A 23726-nucleotide genomic window follows, 5' to 3' on the forward strand; every position below is an offset into this window, starting at 1 on the left:
GACTGTAACTGAACATAATGAATGAAATGAAAATTCACTTCCAAGTGTTCCTTCTTAAATTTCTGGCTATTTCCTGGGCTTGAGTCTTAGGTGAAGATATGAGTAGGTTCTATTACCCAGAACAGGGTCTCCAATTTCAGTCTGTGTCCCGATTGTAACTACAATATGTGCCTCTCTGAGTCTATTTCCAAGGTCCTTTCTCTGTCCTTAGTCCTAATTGTCTACTCTAGAATCTGCGTTATCAAGGAAAGTAGAAATCCCAGTCATTCACTGCCCTTTCCCCATCATCCAGGACAAGAGCCAGCTGCTGAAGAGGAAGAGGCTGAGCCAGAGGTTGAAGCGTGCAAGTAGAAGGTACAGCAGTGGGATGGGGGAGGTGGAATTGATAGTCAAGATGAGGGAAGTGAGAGTTAGATACCTAGAGGAACCTAAAAGTTTCTTTTTTTAAATAGCCTGGCTAGTTATGAAGGTTCCCTTCATATTTTTGTTTCAAAGAGAATTCCACCATGGAATAATGGCCTTTAGGATCAGAGAGTCTCTCATTCAGAACCAACCACAGATAGTCCAGTGAACAGGCTGGAACTTTCTCTGTGGTTGACAATCAGACCAGTAGCAAGGGAAAGGTTATATTCATGTAAGACTCTTGGAGCTCAGGACTGTATCCTTTACCTGCCTTTTTTTGTTCTTTAGAAACAGAAGAAGAAGAAGTTAAAGAAGTGGAAGGTAATTTGGGGACGGTATTGATCTGTGTGGAGGTGAGCTGGAGTGTGGTGGACATAGGGTGCAGGGAGGAAGAGGTTTCCAATAGCTGGGGAAGGAAGGAGAGGGGGCGCTTTGCTCATATTTCTCCTTCTGGTGGAGATGTTCTAGACTCCAAATGGGGTGAGTGAAGTGAAGAGGAAAGATGTGCTAGAGCAGATGGATAGGAGAAGACTCTGGCAGACACATGGTTGGGATGTCAAAATCTCTATGTTTATACCTTCCAAATCCCTGACAATTTACCCAGGTTACCCAGAAATAAATTGAATCTAAGGCAGATAAAAAGACCCTGTGTAGTGCTCCAACCACCTTATTGTAGATCTCCCATTTGTTGTTGTTTAGTCATTTTTAGTCATGTCTGACTCTTTGTGGCCCCATTTGGGGTTTTCTTGGCAAAGATAATGGAGTGGTTTGTCATTTCCTTCTCCAGCTCATTTTATAGATGAGGAAACTGAGGCAAACAGGGTGAAATGATTTGCTCAAGGTCACACAGCTAGTGAGTGTCTGATGCCAGATTTGAACTCAGGTCTTCCTGACTCCAGGCCCAGACTCTAACCACTGCACCATTTAGCTGGCCCAGATCCCACATAACAGCAATTAAACCAATGGAGTCCTGGGCTGTAGCTAGCATTTGGCCATTCGGCTGAGGATAGGAGAAGGATGGGAGAATGGAGGTGCATGGAGAGGAAGAGATGTCTCCCCAGTGTACACTCAACCCTTGCCTTTCTAAGATCCTGTTGGGTATAGACAGCCCCAAATAACTGAGAACCCTAAATAGCAGATAATGAAAAAACATTTCTATATATGCAAGATGATTTGGAGGATGGGGGTGGGGAGACAGAATATTTTTCTGGATTCACATTCCTTTAAGCTAAATCACTCAAATTACTTTGTACTCTTTAGATGGGGAGAAGTAACTGACTTCTCCTGTATGTAATCTACAGGCGGATGAATGCCCATTTTAGTGGTCCCTTGGGCATATACCATGAATGGGTTAGCAGAAAAAGCAGGTGTTGAGGATAGTTTGGAAGAAAGAGAGGACAGAGGCTTACTGTGGGCTTGAAACACCACCAGCAGCTGCCCTAGCTTTGAGTGACTCACCCTTGTGGGCCTGCATAGAGTCCAGGGGGAGTAATCTGAGAGGGCTGGGGATGTGGGAGGGGAGGAATTCTGGGGTAGCAGCTTTGGAAGACTATTTACCAAAGATCTCCCTCACTCAGAGGTGGGGGTAGGGAGTCATGTGGTGGGGGCACTGCTATATCTGCCTGGGAGTTTGGAGATCTTAGTATCAAATGCACATAACATGATACAGGAGAAAATACTCTGGATTGGGAGTTAGAAGACTCCTATTTCAAATCTTGGTTTTGCTACTGTCCAGTTTTGGGACCTTGAGCAAGTCATTTCACTTCTCTGGGCCTCAGTTTCCCCATTTTTGATACGAGGGGTTGACCTAGGTCAGGAGTTCTTTTTTTAATTTAATAGTGTTTTATTTTTCCAATTACATGTAAAGACAATTTCCAACATTCAGTTTTTGAAAGATTTAGAGATCCAAATTTTTCTCCCTCTGCTCCCCCTTCCCCAAGACAGCAAGCAATCTGATATAGGCTATACATGTGCAAGCATGTAAAACATATTTCCACATTAGTCATGTTGCTAAAGGATATAACCAAAGGAAAATGCCATGAAAAAAAACCCAAAAAAGTGAATATAGTATGCTTCAATCTGCATTCAGACTACGTCAGTGCTGTCTCTGGATATGGATAACATTTTCCATCATGAGTCTTTTGGAATTTCCTTGGTAGATCAGAAGTTCTTAAGGTAGGGTCCACAGACCACCCCACCTCCCTCAACAGGTCCATGGACAGATTTCAGGGGTTCCATGAACTTGGATAAAGTCTTTATTTTCACCCATCTCTAACTAGAAATTGGCATGTCCATTATCTAAAAGCATTATTCTGAAAAGGGGCACCTAGGCTTCCCTAGACTGCCCAAGGGATCAGTTGATGATACAAAAAAGATTAAGAACATCATGGACTAGAGGAGCTTGAGGTTTCTTTCAGCTCGAGTTATCCTCTGCACACTCAATCCCAACCTACCAATAGTGTTTCATAAGGGAACTCAGGTCTACCTTCCCCTGTTAGGGATGAGAGGGTATAATAAAGGGGATGGAGACAGGGGACCTACTTTTCCATTGCTCCTTCTTCTCTAGGAATGTTCTAATTGACTAGAGGAGAAAAAGGCAAAAAAAATTGAAATTCTTAGTGATTAGGGAGTAGCTGAGAAGCTCTTCTTTCTTAAAACTATAGCAAGGGTTATACTTATTCTCTGGGTGTAAGCACCTGAACTATATCAAGGAACCCATGGGTTTGAGGTGTGCTTAAAATAGCTGCCATTTACATAGTGCTTTTAAGGTTTGCAAAACCCTTTGCAAATAAGACCTAATTTTATCCTCACAATTACCATGTGAGGGAGGTGCTTTCATCCTCATTCTATAGTTGGGGAAACTGAGGCTTGGAACAATTAAGTGACTTGCCTAGGGAAAAATTTGAACTCTGGTCTAGGGCAGCTAGGTGGCACAGTGGATAGAGCGCTAGGCCTAGAGTCAGGAGTATTCATTGTTGTGAGATCACATCCAGTCTCAGACACTTACTAGCTGTGTGATCCTGGGCAGGTCACTTACCCCTGTTTGCCTCAGTTTCCTCATCTGTAAGATGAGCTGGAGAAGGAAATAACAAACTATTTCAGTATCACTGCCAAGAAAACTCCAAATGGTGTCATGAAGAGTCAGACATGACTGAAAGACGACTGAACACACACACACACACACACACACACACACACACACACACACACACACACACTTCCTGACTCTGAGTCTTTCTGCACCTTGCTTCCTTATAGCCTGTGGTGATCTGAGAATAGGAGACGCTGCATCTGTGTTCTAATGTATTTTGATTTTCCTCCTAGCATTTTTTCTATTATATTATGGTTTTTATCCCTTTGATCCTACAGTTGTAAGTAATGACCATACACAACTAAACGATATTGGTGTGACTGACTTATATCTAGGCTTCCTGTGATTAGAGTCCAGTGCCTATGCAGCTCAAAGGTAGGAGGGCAGAGTTCTCCCAGTGGTTGGTAGCTGAGCCAAATCAAGACAGTAATTGGATAAGTCCACATGGACCACGTCCAGAGACAAACAGGGTGAGCACGGCCACCCACAAAAGGAGGGGACCAGGGAGAGGAGATAGAGCTTGCCTGTTATTTGAGTTCTAGAAAGTTTAGATCTTCCCTACATGCCCTCTGCTGGTGAGTTAGTGCATAACTGCTGAGGTGAATTCATTTTACACCGAAGTCAACTGAGGCCCAGAGAGATGATATTGCTTGGGGCAGCTAGGTGGCACAGTAGATAGAGCACCGGCCCTGGATTCAGGAGGACCTGAGTTCAAATTTGGCCTCAGACACATAACACTTACTAGCTGTGTGACCCTGGGCAAGTCACTTAGCCCCATTGCCTACCCCCTCCCCCCAGCCAAAAAAAAAAAAGAGATGATATTGCTTGCCCAAGGTATCATAGTTGATAACTCTGAGCTTGACTCAGAGAGTGTAAGCAATTTTGGAAAGACCATACGGGTGGTAAGAGTCAGGGGCAAAGCAGGACTAGAAGCCAGGTATCCTGACTCGTACGTGTTTTTCCTCTCTCTTCTCTAGATGGCCCAGTGGAGGAATCTAAACCCAAACCCAAGTGAGTATGAAACCCTTTTGACTGGGTCATACATTTGGGAGATTTCAGGTCCTGCCCCAAAGAGCAGAATGGAGAAAATGTAGATTGGTGCAGAGGGGACCAGAGGGAGGGAAAGGCTAGAAGTTTTTCTCAACCTAAGGGAGAGTTAGATCAGGGGCCTCCCCCGCAGCTGAGGCCGCAACAAGGAAGGGGGGCACCTAGGCAGAAGTCAACCAGTATTTTCTTTTAAAAATAGATTTTATTTTGTTTTTATACAAGCCTAACTATTCCCTTCTATCCTTCCCTCTTCCCCCTCCCAGACAGTCGTCGCATATGTCAAAGAACTTTTTTTTGGTTTGTTTTTGTTTTTGTTTTTTTGGGTGAGGCAATCGGGGTTAAGTCACTTGCCCAGGGTTACATAGCTAGTAAGTATCATGTGTTTGAGGCTGGATTTGAAGTCAGGTCCTCTTGACTCCAAGGCCGGTGTGCCACCTAGCTGCCCCCAAAGAATTTTTTAAAAGAAAAAAAATTAGCAAAAACAGACCAATACATTGAAAAAAATGGCACTATATATGATATTCCATACTTGCATCCCCTCACCACCCAGCTTCCTCCACAAACACCTCTCTGCAAAGGAGTGGGAGGGTATATCTCCTCGTATCTCTTCTTTGGGGCCAAGTTCACGTTTTGTAATTTTTGTAACATTCATTTCTGTTTTGTGATGGTTGTTCTTTCCATTTACGTCACTGTAATCGTTGGGTACATTGTTTTGATTTTGACTGTTTACTTCACTTTGCATCAGTTTGTATAAGTCTTTTCAAGTTTCTCTGTATTTATCATTTCTTACAGTACCGTAATACTCCATTATATTCACATACCAAAATTTATTGAAGCCATTCTTCAATCAATGAGCGTTTACTTTGCTCCCATTTCTTTGCTACCACAAAAAGTATAAATGTTTTCGAATAGAGGGAGCCCTTCTTTTTTGTCAGTGAGCACCTTCGAGTGTCTGCCTAGCAGTAGAATTCCTGGCTTAAGGGTATAAACTTTCCAACCAGCATTTTTTTTCTACATTAGCCTCAATAACAGGGACATCTGAGAGGCACACCTGGAGAGGCAGAAGGAGGAGGAGAAATGTGTTAGCCTTCGTTCAGTGAGACCTTAACAAGGTGCCCCATCAAAGGTTCTCTAGGACCCCACTCTCACCCATCTTCAGATGGTGCCTAGAGATGGAATGGAGAAAAGGGGGACAAAGGGGGGAAAACATGCATCACAGCCAGAATCTCAATAGCTCCTCAAGTTTCTTTCCATTTCAATGAGACCTTCAAATGAATAGAAATTAGTCCTAATTACAATCCTCATTCCTTATAGGGACATAGGATCCTGGGGTTTAGAGCCAGAAGGATCTTAGAGATGAGATTCTTGTCCAACCCTTTCATTTACAGTGAGGCTCAGATAGCTAAAAGGATGAGCTCAAATTCACACAGCTAGTACGAAGCAGAGCTAGGCTTTGAACCCACATCTTCTGGCAAATCCAATGCTCTTCCTATCATACCATCCTGTCTTCCTTGTGAGTGTGCAACACCTTTTTTCTTCCACAAACCTGCAGTGCAGCATCTTTCTTTGAGTCCAGCGTGGTTTCTTCACCTGTAAAATAAACAGGCCAGACCAGGGTCTCTGAGGTCGCTTCAAGGTCTCACTCTATGAGCTTGTGATCTTAAGACTCTTTCCATTTGAGGTAATAACGGAGTAGAGGAAGAACATTTGTTGTTCAGTTGTTTCAGTTGTGTTGTGTGTGATTCTCCATGACCTCATCTGAGGTTTTCCTGGCAGAGATACTGGAGTGGTTTGGCATTTCCTTCTCCACTCATTTTACAGATGAGAAAACTGAGGTAAATAGGGTTAAGTGACTTGCCCAGGGTCACAAAGCTTGTTAGTATTTGAGGCTGGATTTGAACTCATGTCTTCCTGACTCCAGGCTTGGCACTTGGCTGTGCAGCAAGAACATAGAGAAACCTAAAATTCCACCTCCTACAAGAAGCCTTCCTCATCTTCTCTTAATTGTGTGCTTCCCTCTGTTAATTGTTGCCTATTATCTTACGTATAGCTTGCTTTATATATATTTGTTCGCTTGTTGTCTCTTCCATTAAACTGTGAGCTCCTTGAGGGCAAGGGCTGTCTTTACCTTTTTTTGCATCCTTAGCACTTAACACTGTGCCTGAAATATAGTAGGCACTTAATAAAGGTTTACTGATTCATCAAAACCTGAAGAGAACGTGAACCTCTTCCCTAGACTTTGCTTCTGACAACCCCTCCATTCCATTCCTATCACCAGAGCTGATCACAAAGAACTTATCTAAAAAAAATCTGAATTATCTAAATACTAAAATTATCTAAAAACTTATCTAAAAAAAGGAGGAGATTGGACTAGAGGAATGTGAAGTCAACCAGTCAGTCAGCCAACAGGCTTTTATCAAGCACCTACTATATGTCAGGCACTGTGCTAAGTGCTGTGGATACAAAAAAATATATATATAAAAGACAGTCTGTGCCCCCAGTGAATCTACAAGGCATAGGGGTCCTTTCCGGCTCTAGTAAGCTGTCTATGAGCCTATGAGCACCTTGGACAGACTTGCATTCCCCTGACCTCATTGACCCATCCTCTAAACAAGCAGGAAAATGTCTTGAAGGCTGGAGTTGCAGAAGCTGCAACCCAGATAACTGGTCTGAGTTTAGCTGAGAGCTGACTGCGGGGGAAGCTTGGGGTTTGGAGAAAGGAAATAGGTCATGCCCCTAGCTCACTATGGTTTCCTATAAAACAGCTTTGCTCCTTACTTCCTGGGACTTTAAACAAGTTGCCACTCCCCTGTTCTGACCCTAGTTTCCTCATCTGTAAAATGGGAGAATTGGACTAAATGGTCCCCTCCAGTTGTAAACCTTATGATCCAGTTGAGGGTGATCTTCACTAACTTTGTTTCCATCTTCCTTACAGGCTATTCATGCCCAACTTGATACCACCAAAGATCCCTGATGGGGAGAGAGTGGATTTTGATGTAAGTATTGAGTCTGCAGAGAGCAGGCCAGAAAGTCAAGAGCACTCTTCTCCATGCGGAAGGATGGAACTCCGTATGGGTCGGAATCAATCTGGGTGGGATGATCTTCTACCCTCCAGAACGGTCAGGCCATACCCAGACCACTAACTAGTGCCAGAAGTCCTGGCCAACATCTGCTCTGGACTGTTCGGGAGGATGTCAGGTTCCTCCATTGGCTACCATCATGCCTGATTGTCTGCTTGGGAGATGTCTCACTCCTCACCACCGTCCTGTCCCTACTCCAGACTTGGGAATCCTAACTTAGGACTAGGTCTTCTTAGATGTTTGGTGAAATACGTAGAGTGCTGGAGTTGGAGTCTGATTCAGGTGAAGTACATAGAATGTTGTGGTTGGAGTCTGAGTCAGGAAGACCTGAGTTCAAATCCTCTCTCAGATACTTACTAGTTGTGTGACCCTGAAGAAGTCATTTTTACCTCTATTGACCTCATCTTCACAAAGTATAAATGAGGGGTTGGATTTAATGACCTCCAAGCTCCCTTCCAAATGCAAGTGTCTGATGCTATGTGTATGTCCTCCTCTCTGGCAGGACATCCACCGGAAGCGCATGGAGAAGGATCTGAATGAACTGCAGACGCTGATCGAGGCTCACTTTGAGAATCGAAAGAAGGAAGAGGAGGAGCTCATCTCCCTGAAGGATAGGATTGTAAGTAGAAAACCTCTGGGAAGCCCTGCAAGGCTGGACTTGGGAGGCTTGTTCCTCTGGGTAATGGGCTCAAGTTTGGGGTGCTTCTGAGCTTTGCCCCATCTGACAGCCTACCACCCAGTATTAGTAATGACAGGTCATGTTTGCAAAGCTCTTGACAGTTTGCAAAACACTTTCCCCAGAGCAACCCTATGAAGCAGCTATTGGCATTTGATGGCTGAGGAAGCTGACTCAGAGAGATCAGGGGACTTGTGTAGTGTTCAGAACTAATAATGAGAGATAACATTTATATAGCACTTCAAGGGTTTGCAAAGTACCATATATGTGGAATATATAATATATGTACATATATAATATGCTTTTTCCTTTGATGCTCATAACAATCCTGTGAGGTAGGTGCTATTATTAAGCCCATTGTACATATGGGGAAACTGATGCTATTTAATTATTAATGTTATTATATGCATAATATGCATTAATGCTATTATGAGCTCCATTTTACAGATTAGAAAATTTAAGTGACCCACAGACAGAGAAAGCACAAGCGACTTACCTAGAGACATACAGCTTCTAAGGATCTGAGAAGGGATTTGAGTCCAGGTTTTCCTGGCTCCAAGTCTACCATTCTATCCTTTATGCCACCCAGTTGCTAATTAGTGATGGGCTCCAAGATCTAAATGGTCATCTTTCTGATTCCAAGTCTGGTGTACTTTGTACTCAGATCCAGTGAAATACTACACATCAAATCAAGTACTTTGAAAACTGTAAAGTGCTATTAATTATTAGCTATTGCTGTTATTCTTCCTTGCCTCCCACCCCTACGGCCCCGCCCCAAACCGTTCTGCTCATCTCAATCCCATTCTCCCAATGAGTCAGTTCTGGAATCTCCAGGACATCTTCCCAGACTGATAGAAAGAGTAGCCATAACCTAGTCATGATATATAAAGGACAATTTCTTTGTTTTGTTTTTGTCTTTACATACCTGCGATTTCACTGATGCAGGGAACTCCTGAGGAAATTCCCTCTACTAGTGTGGATTCACCACTGCTCTGTACCTTTTACTCTTAGAGAGTTGGGATTTGAATCCATGTCTTCTAGGTCCAAACCCAGTGTGCTTTTAACATGGATAAGAGGTAACAGGTTGTCTAGCTTGGGTGGAGTGGAGTATGTGTGGAGGAAAGTAGTATGAGGAAAGTGAGAAAAGTGGCACCAGCTTGAGGAGGGACTTAAATTCTAGGCTAAGGATTTTATAGGCAATAGTGAACATGACAGGTTTTTGAGCAGAGGAGTGACATGATAAGATCATAAAGGAGATTAATTTTCAGGCAATCAGATTAAGAATTGATTTGAAAGGTAAAAGTAAAAGTGAGATCAGATGGAAGCTTTGTGTTGGATTTGCTCCTATTGCATTTCTACAATGCTTGTTTGCCGCCTGATGACCCTTAGGAAAGGGGTTCTTCCTTCTCTCTTTCCCCCTTTCTACACTGGTCATGATTCTTTTCCTTGCAGGAGAATCGGAGGGCTGAGCGAGCAGAACAGCAGCGCATCCGGAATGAACGGGAGAAGGAGCGTCAGAACCGGTTGGCTGTGAGTGACCAATTGTCCCATCATCCATGCTGTTCCTACCACCTATCACCACCACCAACCCATTCTATTGTTGCCCAGCCCATAGCAACAACAGGAGGTATACCTCTAATCATACATTGTTTCTGACCAGGCTGCACTGCCCAATACACAAACCCCAATGTCCAAGCTCCCTCCAGACTCTAGATAGATGGAAAATTGGTTGCTCCTGATTCATTAAGGTTTGGGAAAGGACTGAAGACTCAAAAGTCGTAGAGATGAAAAAGGGCCTTAGTAATCATAATGACTTACTCAAGGTCACACAGTTGCCTAGTAGCAGAGCTGAAACTAGAACCTAAGTCTCCTCACTCTACATCAAGCAATGTTTCTACTATACCTCACTAGATATGTCAGTCAACCAGTATTTATTAAACATTTACTATGTGCCGAGCATTGCTCTAGGAATGTGAAGAAAGGCAAAAAAGAGTCACTGTCCTTGCAAAGCTCACATTCTAATGAAGGAGTCAATATGTACTAACTAGGTGCATGCAATACATACATACATATGTATATGCAAATGTGTATATATATGTGTGTGCGTATGTATATATCAGGATGTTTAGGTAAAATGATTTAGTTGGAGATTATGTTCACAGGTAAGGGGTGAAACTAGCAGGGTAACATAGCCCTTTCTGATGTGATATATGGAAAGATTACTAGGACTAGGGTCAGAAGAAAGAGATTTGAGTCATTACTTGCCATACGACATTGGGCAAGTGATTTAACTAGAATAAGTGTGAACATTTGTATTGGTGTTCAAAAATTAATGTTCAGAAACTCCCCCAAACCAGCTATGGTCTTCTATAAACCATGTACCTTCCACCCCATGACAAATGTTTTCCCCAAGAGCACTGGTTTCTTTTCCCTGGATTCTCTATTAATTCTTTATATCCCACTCCATTCCCTCTCACCCTACAACAACACAGGAAGAAAAAGCCCGACGTGAAGAGGAAGAGAACAGGAGGAAGGCTGAAGACGATGCTCGGAAAAAGAAAGCTCTCTCCAATATGATGCACTTTGGTGGTTACATTCAGAAGGTGGGAAGAGCATGTCAAGGAAATAGGGGCCCAGTTCCTGAGTAAGGCATTAGTAATAAGTGAGGATACATCAGTAGCATCCATAAAGAAATTTCCATTAGACTAGACAGGATTTAGGTTGGATCCTCAAGAAGAATCTCCCATTTACTGGTTATAAACCTGTCAAGACTTCTAGGTTTGAGACATCTCCTAAGCATAGAAATCCCTCTCTCAACCCCACAGTGTGTCCAGCCTTCCAGATTTCCTTAGAAGCTGCCTCTAACATCTCTCCTTGTCCAATAGTAGCAAGGCAAGCCTTCTCCATAGCCCCAAGGATCCCCACCCACAACAATGGTAGGATGGATAGTAAGAGGTACCTAAAGGATAGGACCCCAGCAATAGCACTGCCTTCCAACATACCCTCACTTTTTAATAGGATCTAGTAACATATGCTATAGGGCTAGTTTACGGATTGGGGAAGGTCTTCATCTCAAGGCCCTAATGGACTGGAACTTGTCCCAATATTCCAACCCACGTGTATAGGAGGTGGGAAAGGCAGCTATCTGTTTTCCACAGTGCAAGAGAAATTGTCTCTCAAATTTCCAAAGTCTACAACTTCTAGGGTTAACCCCATCCTGTTCCCCATGCCCCAAATATATTTACACTCATTCTCTCTGGAAAAGAGAATCCCGATCCTGTCCCACAGAGACTTATATCACAATAGACAGACAACAGTTAACATTTGCTGCTTTTTCCTTTCCTTCTCTCCCTTTCCTTGTGTTTCCCTTTTTCTGTTTCTCTCCCCAACCCCACTCCCCACATCTCCCTTGGGTCTCTGTCTATATGTCTGTCTTTCTCTCTCTTGGTCTTTCTCTCATGGTTTCCTGCTCTAGCAAGCTCAGGTAGGTATCAACATTTGAAGTCCCATCATAAATCTGGGAAGGTTTCCTGGAAGAGGAAGTGACTCTGCTGAAAGACCACAAAAGGATAATGGTAGATAGGGTTAGGGACTGATGCTTTAGGTTGTTATTGCATTAAATGACCCCTGACGACCCTTCCTATGGAAGCAATAGCTTTCCCATCAATAGTTATTCAAGCAGGGACTAGCTGACCACTTACTGAGGTGCTATAGAGAAGAACCTTATTTAGGTACAGGTAGGACTAGGAAACCTCTGAAGCCATTTTAAGTTCTGATATTATGTGATTTAAGGGTTCCAGTGCCAATGGATTATTAAAAGAAAAAGACCCAGAGTCAGAGTGGGGAGGCAAACAGAGAAGACAGAAAGACAGAAGAGGAGTTAACTGATTTACCCACATCTATACAGATGGCAGAGATGGGATTTGAACTCAGGTCCTCTGACTTCAGATCCAGTACTCTTTCCACTGTACCATATACCCTCTTCAGGAGAACCCTCCCTCAGTAGTAACTTTCCAAAAAGTCTAAGCTTCTTCAAGGACTCCAGATGTCAGCTAGGGCCTGGGGCCCAAGAAGGGAATTGTGAGGGAGCTTTTGCAATCCTTAGGCCTTCTCTGGGATAGATGTTAGTGGAGGGGCAGGGGAAAACAGTTTCTCCCTTCCCTAAGATCCTCCTTGGTCTCCCTTCTCCCTCACTCTAGACAGAGCGAAAGAGTGGGAAAAGGCAGACAGAAAGGGAGAAGAAAAAGAAGATCTTGGCAGAGAGGAGGAAGGTGCTGGCTATTGACCACCTGAATGAAGATCAGCTGAGGTGAGAGGGATGGTGATCTGGCTTGAAGGGAAGTTCAAGGCTGACCAGATTTAGCTGGGGAAGCACTGTTCTCAATAAATACCACTAGGGGGCAGCAGCATCCCACACATGGCCCTTGGGCCTGAAAAGTGGACAAAAGTGTAATATGTAGAAGGCCCAATTTGAAGGTTCATTTGGGGGTCCAATGACCCCTTGAAGTGAAGGTGCTGACCCTTGCTGACAGCGAAGGTGAGTTGAGTGAAGGAGACAGGTGATCCCATGAGCTGAGAAATCCTATAGGCTCCTACCTCTTCAAGGAACTACTGGTCACCACCATCAGCTTATGTCTGGTGCCCCCTTCTGGGAGCCTTCCTTATATTACCCGGTCTCACTCCTAGAGATCCATAAGAGATATTTTAGAATTAGCCTAAACCTGGGAGCAATGGAAGCCATGAGATTCTTAGATTATTTAATGAGCGCTCCTTTGGACCTCACACCCAAAAGGTTGGCTCAGCCTTCTACGATCTTCTAGGAAGCATTGGCCCATTGACCCCCATGGTGAGCAATGGATCCTTAATATGAACTGGAGAAAATCCCAGTGTCTCTAGGGCTGGAAGGAGTGGTTGGGGTACCTGAGCTCAAGATTGCTATGGGGCTTAGGGTTATGGTGAGAATCTTCTGGGTGGCCTGGAACTTTGGTAATGAGTCCCCAGGAGTGGGCTCAGTGACTCCATTGCTCTGACCTGCTTCCCTCCTACCTCTCCTACCTCCTACTTTCCTCCGCCACAGGGAGAAGGCTAAAGATCTATGGCAAACGATCTACAATCTGGAGGCAGAGAAGTTTGATCTGCAGGAGAGGTTCAAGCAACAGAAATATGAAGTAAGAGAATCTCATTCCTCCCTATTCTTCTTATCTCTTCTGCTGAACTGACTGATCCTCTGAGTTCCCAACATGCCTCACTCCCTCTAGTTGCTCCGTAACACCTCTCTGCCTGATGACCCCTAATTACCCCCAATCTATTCCTCCTATATCTTCTTGGAAATCCTTTTTTGAAGTCCTTCCAAGGTCCTTCAGTCTTCCGCTCACCCCTTACTATCACTAACAAGAGTGATATGGTGAAAAGAACACTGACCTGGAAGTCAGGACACTTATATTTGAGTTCCAACTCTACTAGTAGCTGTGTTGACCTTGCTGAATCTCAGTTTCGTTATTTGTAAAATTGGGAACATTATCCTAGTCCTTTCTTACACCCAGGGTTTTTGTAAGGATCAAGTGAGGTCAGGGAACGTAAAGGATTTGCAAGCTCTGAAGTACCATATAAATATAAGGTATTAGTGTCATTCTTTTCTTGCCAAAACCTTGATTAACTACTTAATTATTCCCTGGGCTGAAGTTGGGTGATGCCCAGGGAGAATTCAGTAAATGGGGCCACTGCCCTCTTCAACTGGAGCTCGCTTGCACTGACAGGCACACGTACACAGACATGTGATTTCAGAACTTCCACCCAGCAGAAAAGACACATTAAGATAGTGTAGAATGGCCAGAAAGCAGGGTGCCTCAAATGGGGGGGAGTCAAATGTATGTTAAAATGAAGTGTTGGAGCTTCTTTTTGGCTATGGCCTTGGGAATATATTTCTGACCTCCATAAGCAGCGGGAGCAGCATAGGCTCAGTTTATCTACCCCTTGCCTCAGTTTCCTCCTCTCTAAAATGGAGGAATTGGACTAGTTGACTTCTCAGGTCACTTTCCAGCTCTAACATTCTATGCCAATGTCTTTTCCCTTGGTTGCTGGTAAGTGATTTGAATGAACCAGGCTGTTTGCATAGCTCCTATCACTCAACAAATTAACAAGGATCTACTATGTACCAGTGTGTGAGGTGGCTAGGGTACAAAGACAGAAATGGGACATCTCTTCTCATAAGGAGTTTACATTTTTATCTGAGGAGATATAAGTATAAACATATACAAAATTAATTCAATCATTTTTTTGGGGGGGGAAGCCTCAAGTAGCTTGGAGGATCAGGAAAGGCTTTATGTAGAAGACAGCCCTTGAGGATAAACTATGAAGGAAACTAGGGATTCCCAGAAGCGAACGGGAAGATTAGGCTTTGTGCTTCTGATCTCAAGAAATTTCCCAAACACCTGAATCAGTCTGAGTTCTTGGGGTCACACAGCTCTAGAACCCACTTCTCTTACGCCCCCCCCACTTCCTACCCTTTCAAAACTTTGTGTTCACACATTTGTACTGTGTAATGTTTATTGAGGAGAAACAAAATTCATTTAAGCTATGGCCCCTGCCCTCAAGAAACTTAAAGTCTAGTAGGGAACTTAGATACCAACTCAGATGGCCATAATTCACAACATCACATGATAATTGTATTATATGGTTACAAAACCAAGGGCTATGTAGGTCTGAGGGGAAGGGAGGGGGTGGAATTTAAATGAGGATTTGAAAGAGGGGTAAAAGTTCAATGGGCAAAAGTGAGGAAGGAGGTTTGACTCGGGCCTCTATGGCTGGGTGACCCTTGGCAAGACATCTAAGGATTGTCTCTAAGCTAATTTTCCTCCCCTGTGAAAGTGGGGGTAATAACGTATGTTGTACCTATCTACCTCAGTGGAGTTGCTGTGAATATGAAATCAGGGAATGTATGTAAATACTTTCCCCTCTGCCCTTGGATCTGGGATCGCTTCACTATGGGGACATGGGCATCCTATCCAACAAGGCAGATTGTGGCTGAAACTCTATGGATCTCATTCATGCCCTCTATTAAGTTTGCCAAAAATGAACCAGCACATCAGTACATCAGAAACTTTAAAGCACTAATATACATGTGAGCTATTGTTATCATTGGGTTCAGTTCAGCCACTATTTATTATCTTGCTGAACCAGTAGTGCTAGGGGGTGGAAAAAGAAAGACTAAATAAAATAGTCCCTAACTTCAAAGAGCTTCCATTCCACTAGGGGTAGGGGAGTGGATAATTACCAAATGCATACAAAGTAAATTGTTGTCCTAGGCTATATGACCATGGACAAGTCACTTAACCCTTCACATCTTCAGGCAACTCTCTAAGACTGTCTGTGAAGTTTTCCATTGGGGAGGGAGTTCCCACTTCAGAGAAGTCATAGATGCTTCCTGAGCTTCAGAACAGACTAAACAGAAATTTTGAGGCAGGATAGTGAAGACCACATCTGGGGTCCAGAGAACTGTTTAGGTTGGTGAAGTATAACATGTGTTTGGGCAAGTGGTAATATGAGATTAGGTCCAAAAAGCAGGGTAGTGACAAATTGGAGATGGCCTTGAATGCCAGGCAGTGGAAGCTGAACTTTAATTAGGAGACAATACAAGACAATGAAGACATGGGGCATTCGGGCTCACCTTCTTGCCTATTTTTTCTTCTATTGGGCTGAGCTCTGTCCTATTCATGGGCTTTCCTGGTCCTGTGGCTCTGCACTTTGGGCTCAGGCTCTGATCACCCAATCCTGTTTCTCTTGCAGATTAATGTTCTCCGAAACAGGATCAATGATAACCAGAAGGTGTAAGTGTCCACTGCTCTCCCTCCCAGCCCTCCTGCTTAATCTGCTCTATATGGTCCCTTTGTCCCTTCTTCTTAACCCACATTCTTCTTTATTTGCTCCCCCTCTAGAAAGCTCTTCCTGGTTCTTCTCTCTTTCCCTCTTTCACCCTCACTGCAGCCTCTCTAACCCTTATTCCCCCTTCCTTAGGACCAGCTACCCTCCTCTGCCTACTCCCCAGCACCATATTTGATCAAACTTACTCGAGCTCATTCTATGTCTGAGTATTGCTTTCTTCCTTGCAGCTCCAAGACCCGAGGAAAGGCCAAAGTCACTGGTCGGTGGAAATAGAAAAGGGTCAGGGCACTGCCTTGACATGGAGGTTCTGAAGGCCCTCAGAGCCCCAGGCTTCTTCACTGATGAATCTGCTAGATGTTTCTCCACTCCTCTGTGGTGTCATAACCCCACTTTGTCCCCGGTTCCTTTGGTCGACTCTGGAGACCAGAGAGAGCTTTGAACTTGGATGCACAGAGCTAGCCCAAGTGGGTGGCTATTTCCCCCTTCCCCAGATACACACACACATAGTGCCTCTAATAAAAGTCAACACAGACTAAACAGCATCCTTGTCACTTCTACTGTTTCACAAGGGGAGAAATTGAGTGTAAAAACCCATTCCCTACAATTCTGACTCAAAAGTCAAGTCAATTGCAGAACCTCAAATTCAATTCAATCAGTAAATGTTTGAAAGCTACTATTTGCATAGTAGCATGGCATCGTGGATAGGAAGCTGGCTTTAGAGTAAGGAAGAGCTTAGTTCAAGTCCTGCCTCTAACTCATACAAACTCTGGGACTCTGGACAGGTCACATCTTACTGCCCCCAAGCAGCTTCTAAAACTATAAATTGCAGAGCAACTGCTGATCTGCATTGATGGACAGGATTTCCTTACCAGGCATTTCCCTGTACTGATGAAATCACAGGTGTGGATTTAAAAAAAAAATGCAAGGCTTAGCACTATACTAGGTCCAGGGGTGACAAAGATTGAGAATGATGGAGTCTCTGCCCTCAGAGAACTTGCAATCTTATAGAGGGTCATCAATAAGATATGTACACAAGTATGATTCAGGGTGGAACGTGAAAGGACCTAAACAAGAAGGGTTTAGACAGAGTGCTCTGAACAAATTTTGGAGGCAAAGATCCCATTTGGAGAGTGGGAATTCAGGTGGGAGGGTCAAGAAGGACAAAGTATGTGAGTCGAGCCTTGAAGGCAGAGGAAGATTTCAACAGGCAGAGATGTGGAGGTTGTAGATGGGGGATGATTTGCAGAGGCCACTATGATAGTCCAGGCAAGAGGTAATGAAATAGGGCCTGGTGGCAACTGTAGTGGAAAGACTGGAATCGCCAGATGTTGTAGTGATAACATCCACAGAGCTAGCTGCTGATTGGATATCAGGTCCAAGGGGGAGGGAAGAATGAAAGGTTTCACCAAGATCTTAAGCCTGCATAACTGGAAGAATGGTGATGCCATTGACAGAAATAGGGAGGATACAGAGGAGGTAAGAGAGGCTTAGGAAAGAATCAATCAAAAAGCATTTATTAAGTACTTTTTAAAGCACTATGTGCCTGGCAATACTCTGGTCTCTGGTGATGCAAAGACAAAAACAAAACATGTTCCGCTCTCAAGGAGTTTGTATTCTATAAAGGGAGACAATGTGAACACATGTAAGTAGTCACTAAACATACATGAAGTGAATACAAGATAATATTGGGGCTTGAATTTTGTTTTGGAACTGACCTACTGAGCTTGAGGTCCTGGAGGGACATTCAAGGGGAAATGTTTAGTGGGCAGGTAGCATATAGAGATGACACTTTCGAATCTAGTCTAGAAAAACACATTTTCAGCCTCTGTAGACCTTTTATCTCCCCTTTTTGCTCCCTTCCTGCCTTCCTCCCTCTCCTTCCTCCCTCCTTCCTCCCTCCCTCCCTTCTCTCCTCCCTTCCTCCCTTTTCTTCCTCTCTTCTTTCCTTCCCTCCCTTCCTTTCCTTCCTTCCTTTTCTCTTTCCCTTCCTTTCCTTCTTTCTTTTCCTCCCTCCCTTGCTTCCCTCCCTTGCTCCCTCCTTCCTTCTCTCTACCACCTTTTATCCCATATACAGCATACACACAGCCAGCACAGGGCTTCAGGGAAAATGAAGTATGTTTTCTCCAGCCTGAAGGTGATCTAATCTGATATTCTTCCCACCCAGGGCAGGAAAACTAAGGAATAACAAATTCAGCTGCAGGGGATTATGATTTTAGTCTCTAGTGAGTCACTAACGGAAGCAAACACTATGGAAGGGGGTTGTAAATTGGGGACTGTGGATTTTCTCAGCAGTGAGTCATGAGAGGGGAACAATGGAGGATTGCCTTAGTATCAGTCTTTGTTTTCATTCCTGTCCAAGGGCTACTCACTAAGTCAGGAATCTCTGGGTAAGCTGGGAGGGGAGAGTAAGGGAGGGGAAAGAGAGTTAAGTTTACCAGACAACTTTCCAACTCCTGCCTGCAGAAAGTTCTCTGGGCTTTCTCATTTGCACTCCATTCCCTACCCCTATAACTCAGCCAGGAGCCCTGGAATCTTTGGCTGAAGAGTATGGCTGGGTAGACGCCAATAGATCAGGTTCTTAGGGTCAAAGGCAGAAGTCAAGTAAGGAGGGGAAGAGAATGAGGCAGAAGGATGATTGTGCTGGGGGCTTAGAAGGGAGACAGCAGGTTTGGATGGGGGAGGAAAGCTGTCCACCAGTTTCCATTACTATCTAACCTTGGTGTTGGAGCAGAAAGGGGTCTGAGAAATTCTCTTCTCCAACCCTTTAATTTTACAGATGAGAGAACTGAGGTCCAAAGTAGGGGGAATGACTTTTTCAAAGGCAAGCAGCTAGCTAATAGAACCAAGGTTAAGCTCTAGACCTCCTGATTCCACTGCATCTTGCTGAAAACAACAATGTAGTGGTGGTGGTGGTCAAGGTGGGGGTGGGGGAAGATTGGCACTTGCCTATTTTCTGCTCAAAAGATATCTTACTCAACAGGATCCTGAGGGTGATTGATGAGGGGAAGGCAGTGGATGGCTCGCCATGCCTGTGTTGACACTCTCTCTTTCCATCAGGTGGTGCTACCTGACCCAGCGTAGGGCATTAGTTTAGTGCTCTTCCCAGCCCCCACCTTGGGCAGGTTTTCCAGAGCCCAGCCCCGAGCAGCTCCCAGCATTGTCTCTGCATTCACCTGTCAGCTCTCCAGTGCAACACCCTGGCCCTGCCCCAGCCCTGCCCTAGCCTGGGTGGGACAGCTGAGTCAGCTCAAAGTGCCCTCTTCCCAGGGTGGGCAGCTTCTTTCCTTCCTCCCTTCATCCCCTTCTCAGCTGTGGTTGGAGACCTTAAGCAGTTGTAGCCTTCCCTCACGCTGTGTAAACCAGGGGGGGAAGAAAGTGAGGAAGCCCAGTAGGCAGAGTAGAAAGGACAAGAGTAAGACACTTAACTTCCCCTCCAGCCCTACTTTTGTGCCTTACTTTTCAGACTGATAAACTGAAGTAGTCAAGTTTAATTAAGTCACCTTCCCACAGCAGCAAAGGCTGGAATTCTATCTCCTCTTATTTCTCCCCCCCTCCCCCCGCCCCAGAGGTTAACACATCCATGCCCCTGTCTCTAACAGATGAGCAGCTGCCCTCTTCTTTAAGGTATCCAGGGAGATTCTGCAACATCCTTCACTTTCTTATTCTAGGGTTTCAAAACCCTTCCTGTGCCTTTCAGCTCTGTAAATAGGATCCTACGTATTCTGCTGCCTTCTGATCTCATCACCTCTTTGGTGCTTAGTCTCCAATACATCGATCAAGGCAGACAGAGGAATAGTTTGAGCTTCCTAGCTTTCCTGATGCCCAGGAAAACCCCATTTCACTTTGTCTTCAGGGTTTGTGGGGGAATTCCTGGCCCTGGCTCAGTAGGCCATGCAGCTGATAGGAACATCAAGGGTTAAGTTGGGCATCTCCCCATCAGCTTACTCAGATACCTGCCTGTGCAGGAACATTTGGAGATAACTGAGTCTGGGGAGGCAGGTCCCATCCCATCCCACTTACTAACACAACTTCCAGCAGCAGAGAAAGAGCCAGGGTGAAATTTTGTTTGTAGTGGGGAGGGAGAGCCTGTAGGGTGGGGGGGGCTGGGAGAAAGGGGAAGCAGATGGGCCATCCATAGATAGGCTTGGAGCCCAGCTGCCTCTTCCTCCCCCAGGATGCAGTGAAATGGCAAACAAAGCCAGTTGAGGTCTGTATGGGGGCATCCAGGTAGGCTGGCTAGATGTCTATGTCGGCAAGCTACAATCCCATTGCCCCCTGCACAACGTCTCTAGGGAAAGAAAGGAAGATAAGTAGGTGTGCTTGTACTTCTATGTAAAGATAAATACACAAAGAAATTCCCAGACACATGCACACATATACCCAAACTGAGACATCCAGAGCTGTCTCATAATGTTCACATGAATATATCATACATTACAAAGAGCTTTTCTCAGCACAATCAAGTGAAGTACATGATAATAATAATGACTGAAATTTACATAATGTTTTGAGGCTTTCTGAGCATCTTCCTCATAATCCAAACAAGGTAGTGAATGCTATTGTTATTTCTATTTTGCAGAGGGGGAAACTGAGGTTGAGGGAAGTTCCATGACTTGTCCATAATCACAGCTGTTAAGCAGAGAGCTGAGATTTAGGGTAATCAGAGTATAGATCTAGAACAAGAAGGAATGTTTGAGGTCATCTAGACCAAACCATTTTTAGAAGTGGGAAAAACTGAGGCTCAGAAAGGTTGAGTGACTTGCCCTAGGTCACAAGGAGATAAGTAGCAGAGCTAGAATTTGAACCTAGGTCTTCACCATAACATCATCATCACCATCATCATCATCATCATCATCAATATCATCACCGCCACCAGCACCACCACATTTATACAGCTCCTACTATGTGCCAGATGCTTTCTTCCATTCACACCAGATTGTAGTTAAAGTTATTTTCTTGGCAGCTGTGATCTTATTACCATAGGGAGCTTCTGGTGTGGAAACTCCTGACACCAATATAGAACTGCAGGAACTCCTTTGCAATTTCGAGTTTTAGAGAATTTCCTGGGGTCACTGAGAGAGGTTAGGTGACTTGCCCAGGGTCACACAGCTAGGGTGTAGCAGGGGCAGGACTTGTCCCCAAATCTTCCTGTCCCTAAGACTAGCATTTGTCCCCAAGATTGAGTTGTCTCTCAGATGTATAGAGTGAATTTAAAGTTTACATCTCATCTGATCCTTACAGGTAGGTACCCCAGGCATTATTATCCCCATTTTATAGATGAGAAGACTGAAGTTCATTTAGGTTAAGTGGCACCTCAAGATCACATAGCTAAGAAATATTTGAGGTGGAAAGAAACCAGTTCTCTCCTGACTTGAAGTCCAACATTTTTTCCAGTATATGAGACTATCTTATCATCTCCATTTTGCAGATGTTAACACTAACCTTCAGAGAAGTTAGGTGGCTTGACTCATGTTCACAAAGCCAATAAGTATTAGAAGAAAGGCTTGAGCTGAAGTCTTTCCTGATTGCAAATCAAGTGTTCTTTTTACTTCATTGTTTCCATTTTAGAGGTGAGGAAATTGAGGATAAGAAAGAAGTGACTTACCCACAGTCACATAGCTAGTAAGTGGAACTCAGGTCTTTCTACTCCAAATTCAGTAAACTCAGCTATGCATATCTCCTGTTACAAAGGTTCAGCACATGCTCAATGAGGTGTATCTACAGAACATACCAGAATACAAATTATCTTGTATATGCATGTATTCCCTGCCCCGCCCCCCATATGTACATACACAGAAGAAGAGGGTTGTAGTAGATAGAGCTCTGGGCTTGGATTTGAGAAGACCTGGGTTCAAATCCTGTCATAAATACTTACTACGCCATGGGCAAGTGACAACCTCCTGGGATAATTTCCTTATTTGTAAAATGATGGGATTGGGTTAGATAACCTCCAAGATCCTTTTCAATCCTAAATCTATGATTCTACTACATCCATGTCCTCATTCCCCACTTTCCCTATTCTCTCATAGCTCTGCCTTTTTGTCTGTCCCATGGCTCTGGTAGGCAGTGTCTTGGACAGTGTTTAGCCTACTCCCACATCTGCCTACTCTGTATGTTGGGGTATCCCAGGTAGAGGGGACTCTGCCTTCCAGGCTCTTCTGGCCACTATATGGGAGATAGTGACACTCTCCCTAATCTGGCCATTGGCATAATGGGCATAGAGAATGTCTAGAAGAGAAAGACCTAACCCAAAGCCTGGAATGGGTAGAAGAAACTCAGATATGAGACTCTTTGTGCATAATCTCTTCCCTCCAGAAGGCTGAGTTAAAAACCCTCCCAAGGGCTAATGTTTTGGGGGGATTTTTTTAACAGCAATTTTTTTTTCTGGGAGCTTCTCCTCCCCTTTCCTGCATTTGATCTGCCTAGGGCAAAAGTACCCAGCGATTATAGTCCTTCACTCTTTCACTCCTCTTGCAGCTTTGTTTTGGGAAGAAGATATAAAAAGGCCTTCAGGCACTCCAAGGAGGCCCTCTCTGGGAGAACTAGGCACGTCTGTATACGTGTGGGCCATGTGTATGTGTACGGTATGCATATTGGGTGTGTTTGCTATTTGGGGGGCCAGGGGGGCTGTTCAGACTGGTTCTAAGGTTGACTACTGAATTAATCAATCATCATTTATTAAATGTCTACTATGTGCCAGCCACTGTTCTATGTAGTGAGTATCTAGCTGCCAGCTATGACCTTGGGCAAATCACTCAACCCCACTGAGTCTACTAATCTCCCCCTTGAAAAGCAACTCTTCCCTATGGATCCCTGACAGCCCTGTCATGAGGAAGAATGATTATGGATAGTAAGAAAAGACCATAACTAAAAGCAGAGTAATCTTCCTTATAATTGTCGCATTGGAGACAAAAGAAAGCTCCTTTTCCCTTTTCTTATTCCTTATGTTACTGATATCCTTTTCCCTTCTTTCCACTGACACCCTAGCCCCCACCACATGCCCATTTCTCTATATTTTGATTTTTTTTTTGCTTGTGTGTATATGGTATCACTCCCAGTTGAGTAAAAAAGCTCCTTGAAGCCAGAAATTTTATTTTTGTCTTTGCATCCTTTTCACCTGTACAAGGCCAGAACCTATGATTTCCTTAGCATAAGGACATTTCAGCAAGACAGTTTCCCCTTCCTAATGGGGATTAGTAATTGTTGTGTAATTTACAATCCTGGGGACTTAAAAGATGTTTGTGGATTAAATAAATTAATTCCCACTATTCTCTAACACATATTTATATACACATATCATTCAAGTGTCTGAAAAATACATACCTCCTCCAAGCAAGCTGACCAAATTACTGGAGGTACCAGATTTTTCAGTGGACTAGACTAAGATATGCTCCCTAAATCACCTGGTAAGTATCAGTTAAGATAAGGTATATGGAAAGAGCTGTAAAAATGTCCCCTATTGAGAACTGGAAAATGGTGTGACAGAATTTTTAGGTTTAGAACAACATTCATTACTCAATACCATAATGAACTGAAAATGCATATGGGA

The 23726-nt window shown here is 44.0% G+C and overlaps 1 protein-coding gene across 1 annotated transcript; it reads left to right on the forward strand.

Annotated features, from left to right (window-relative positions):
* Window positions 1-653: 653 nt before the first annotated feature.
* Window positions 654-16719, forward strand: TNNT2 (troponin T2, cardiac type). The gene is made up of 10 exons (XM_078156434.1): window positions 654-723; window positions 4471-4504; window positions 7476-7536; window positions 8123-8239; window positions 9749-9826; window positions 10789-10899; window positions 12496-12605; window positions 13374-13464; window positions 16082-16122; window positions 16405-16719. Exons 3-10 carry the CDS (start codon window positions 7483-7485, stop codon window positions 16448-16450), a joined length of 648 nt encoding a protein of 215 aa, XP_078012560.1. The 5' UTR covers window positions 654-723; window positions 4471-4504; window positions 7476-7482; the 3' UTR covers window positions 16451-16719.
* The last annotated feature ends 7007 nt before the right edge of the window (window positions 16720-23726 follow it).

This window comes from Phascolarctos cinereus, unplaced genomic scaffold (genome assembly GCF_003287225.1).
Source record: "Phascolarctos cinereus isolate Bilbo 61053 unplaced genomic scaffold, phaCin_HiC Scaffold_5;HRSCAF=322, whole genome shotgun sequence".
NCBI lineage: Eukaryota > Metazoa > Chordata > Mammalia > Diprotodontia > Phascolarctidae > Phascolarctos > Phascolarctos cinereus.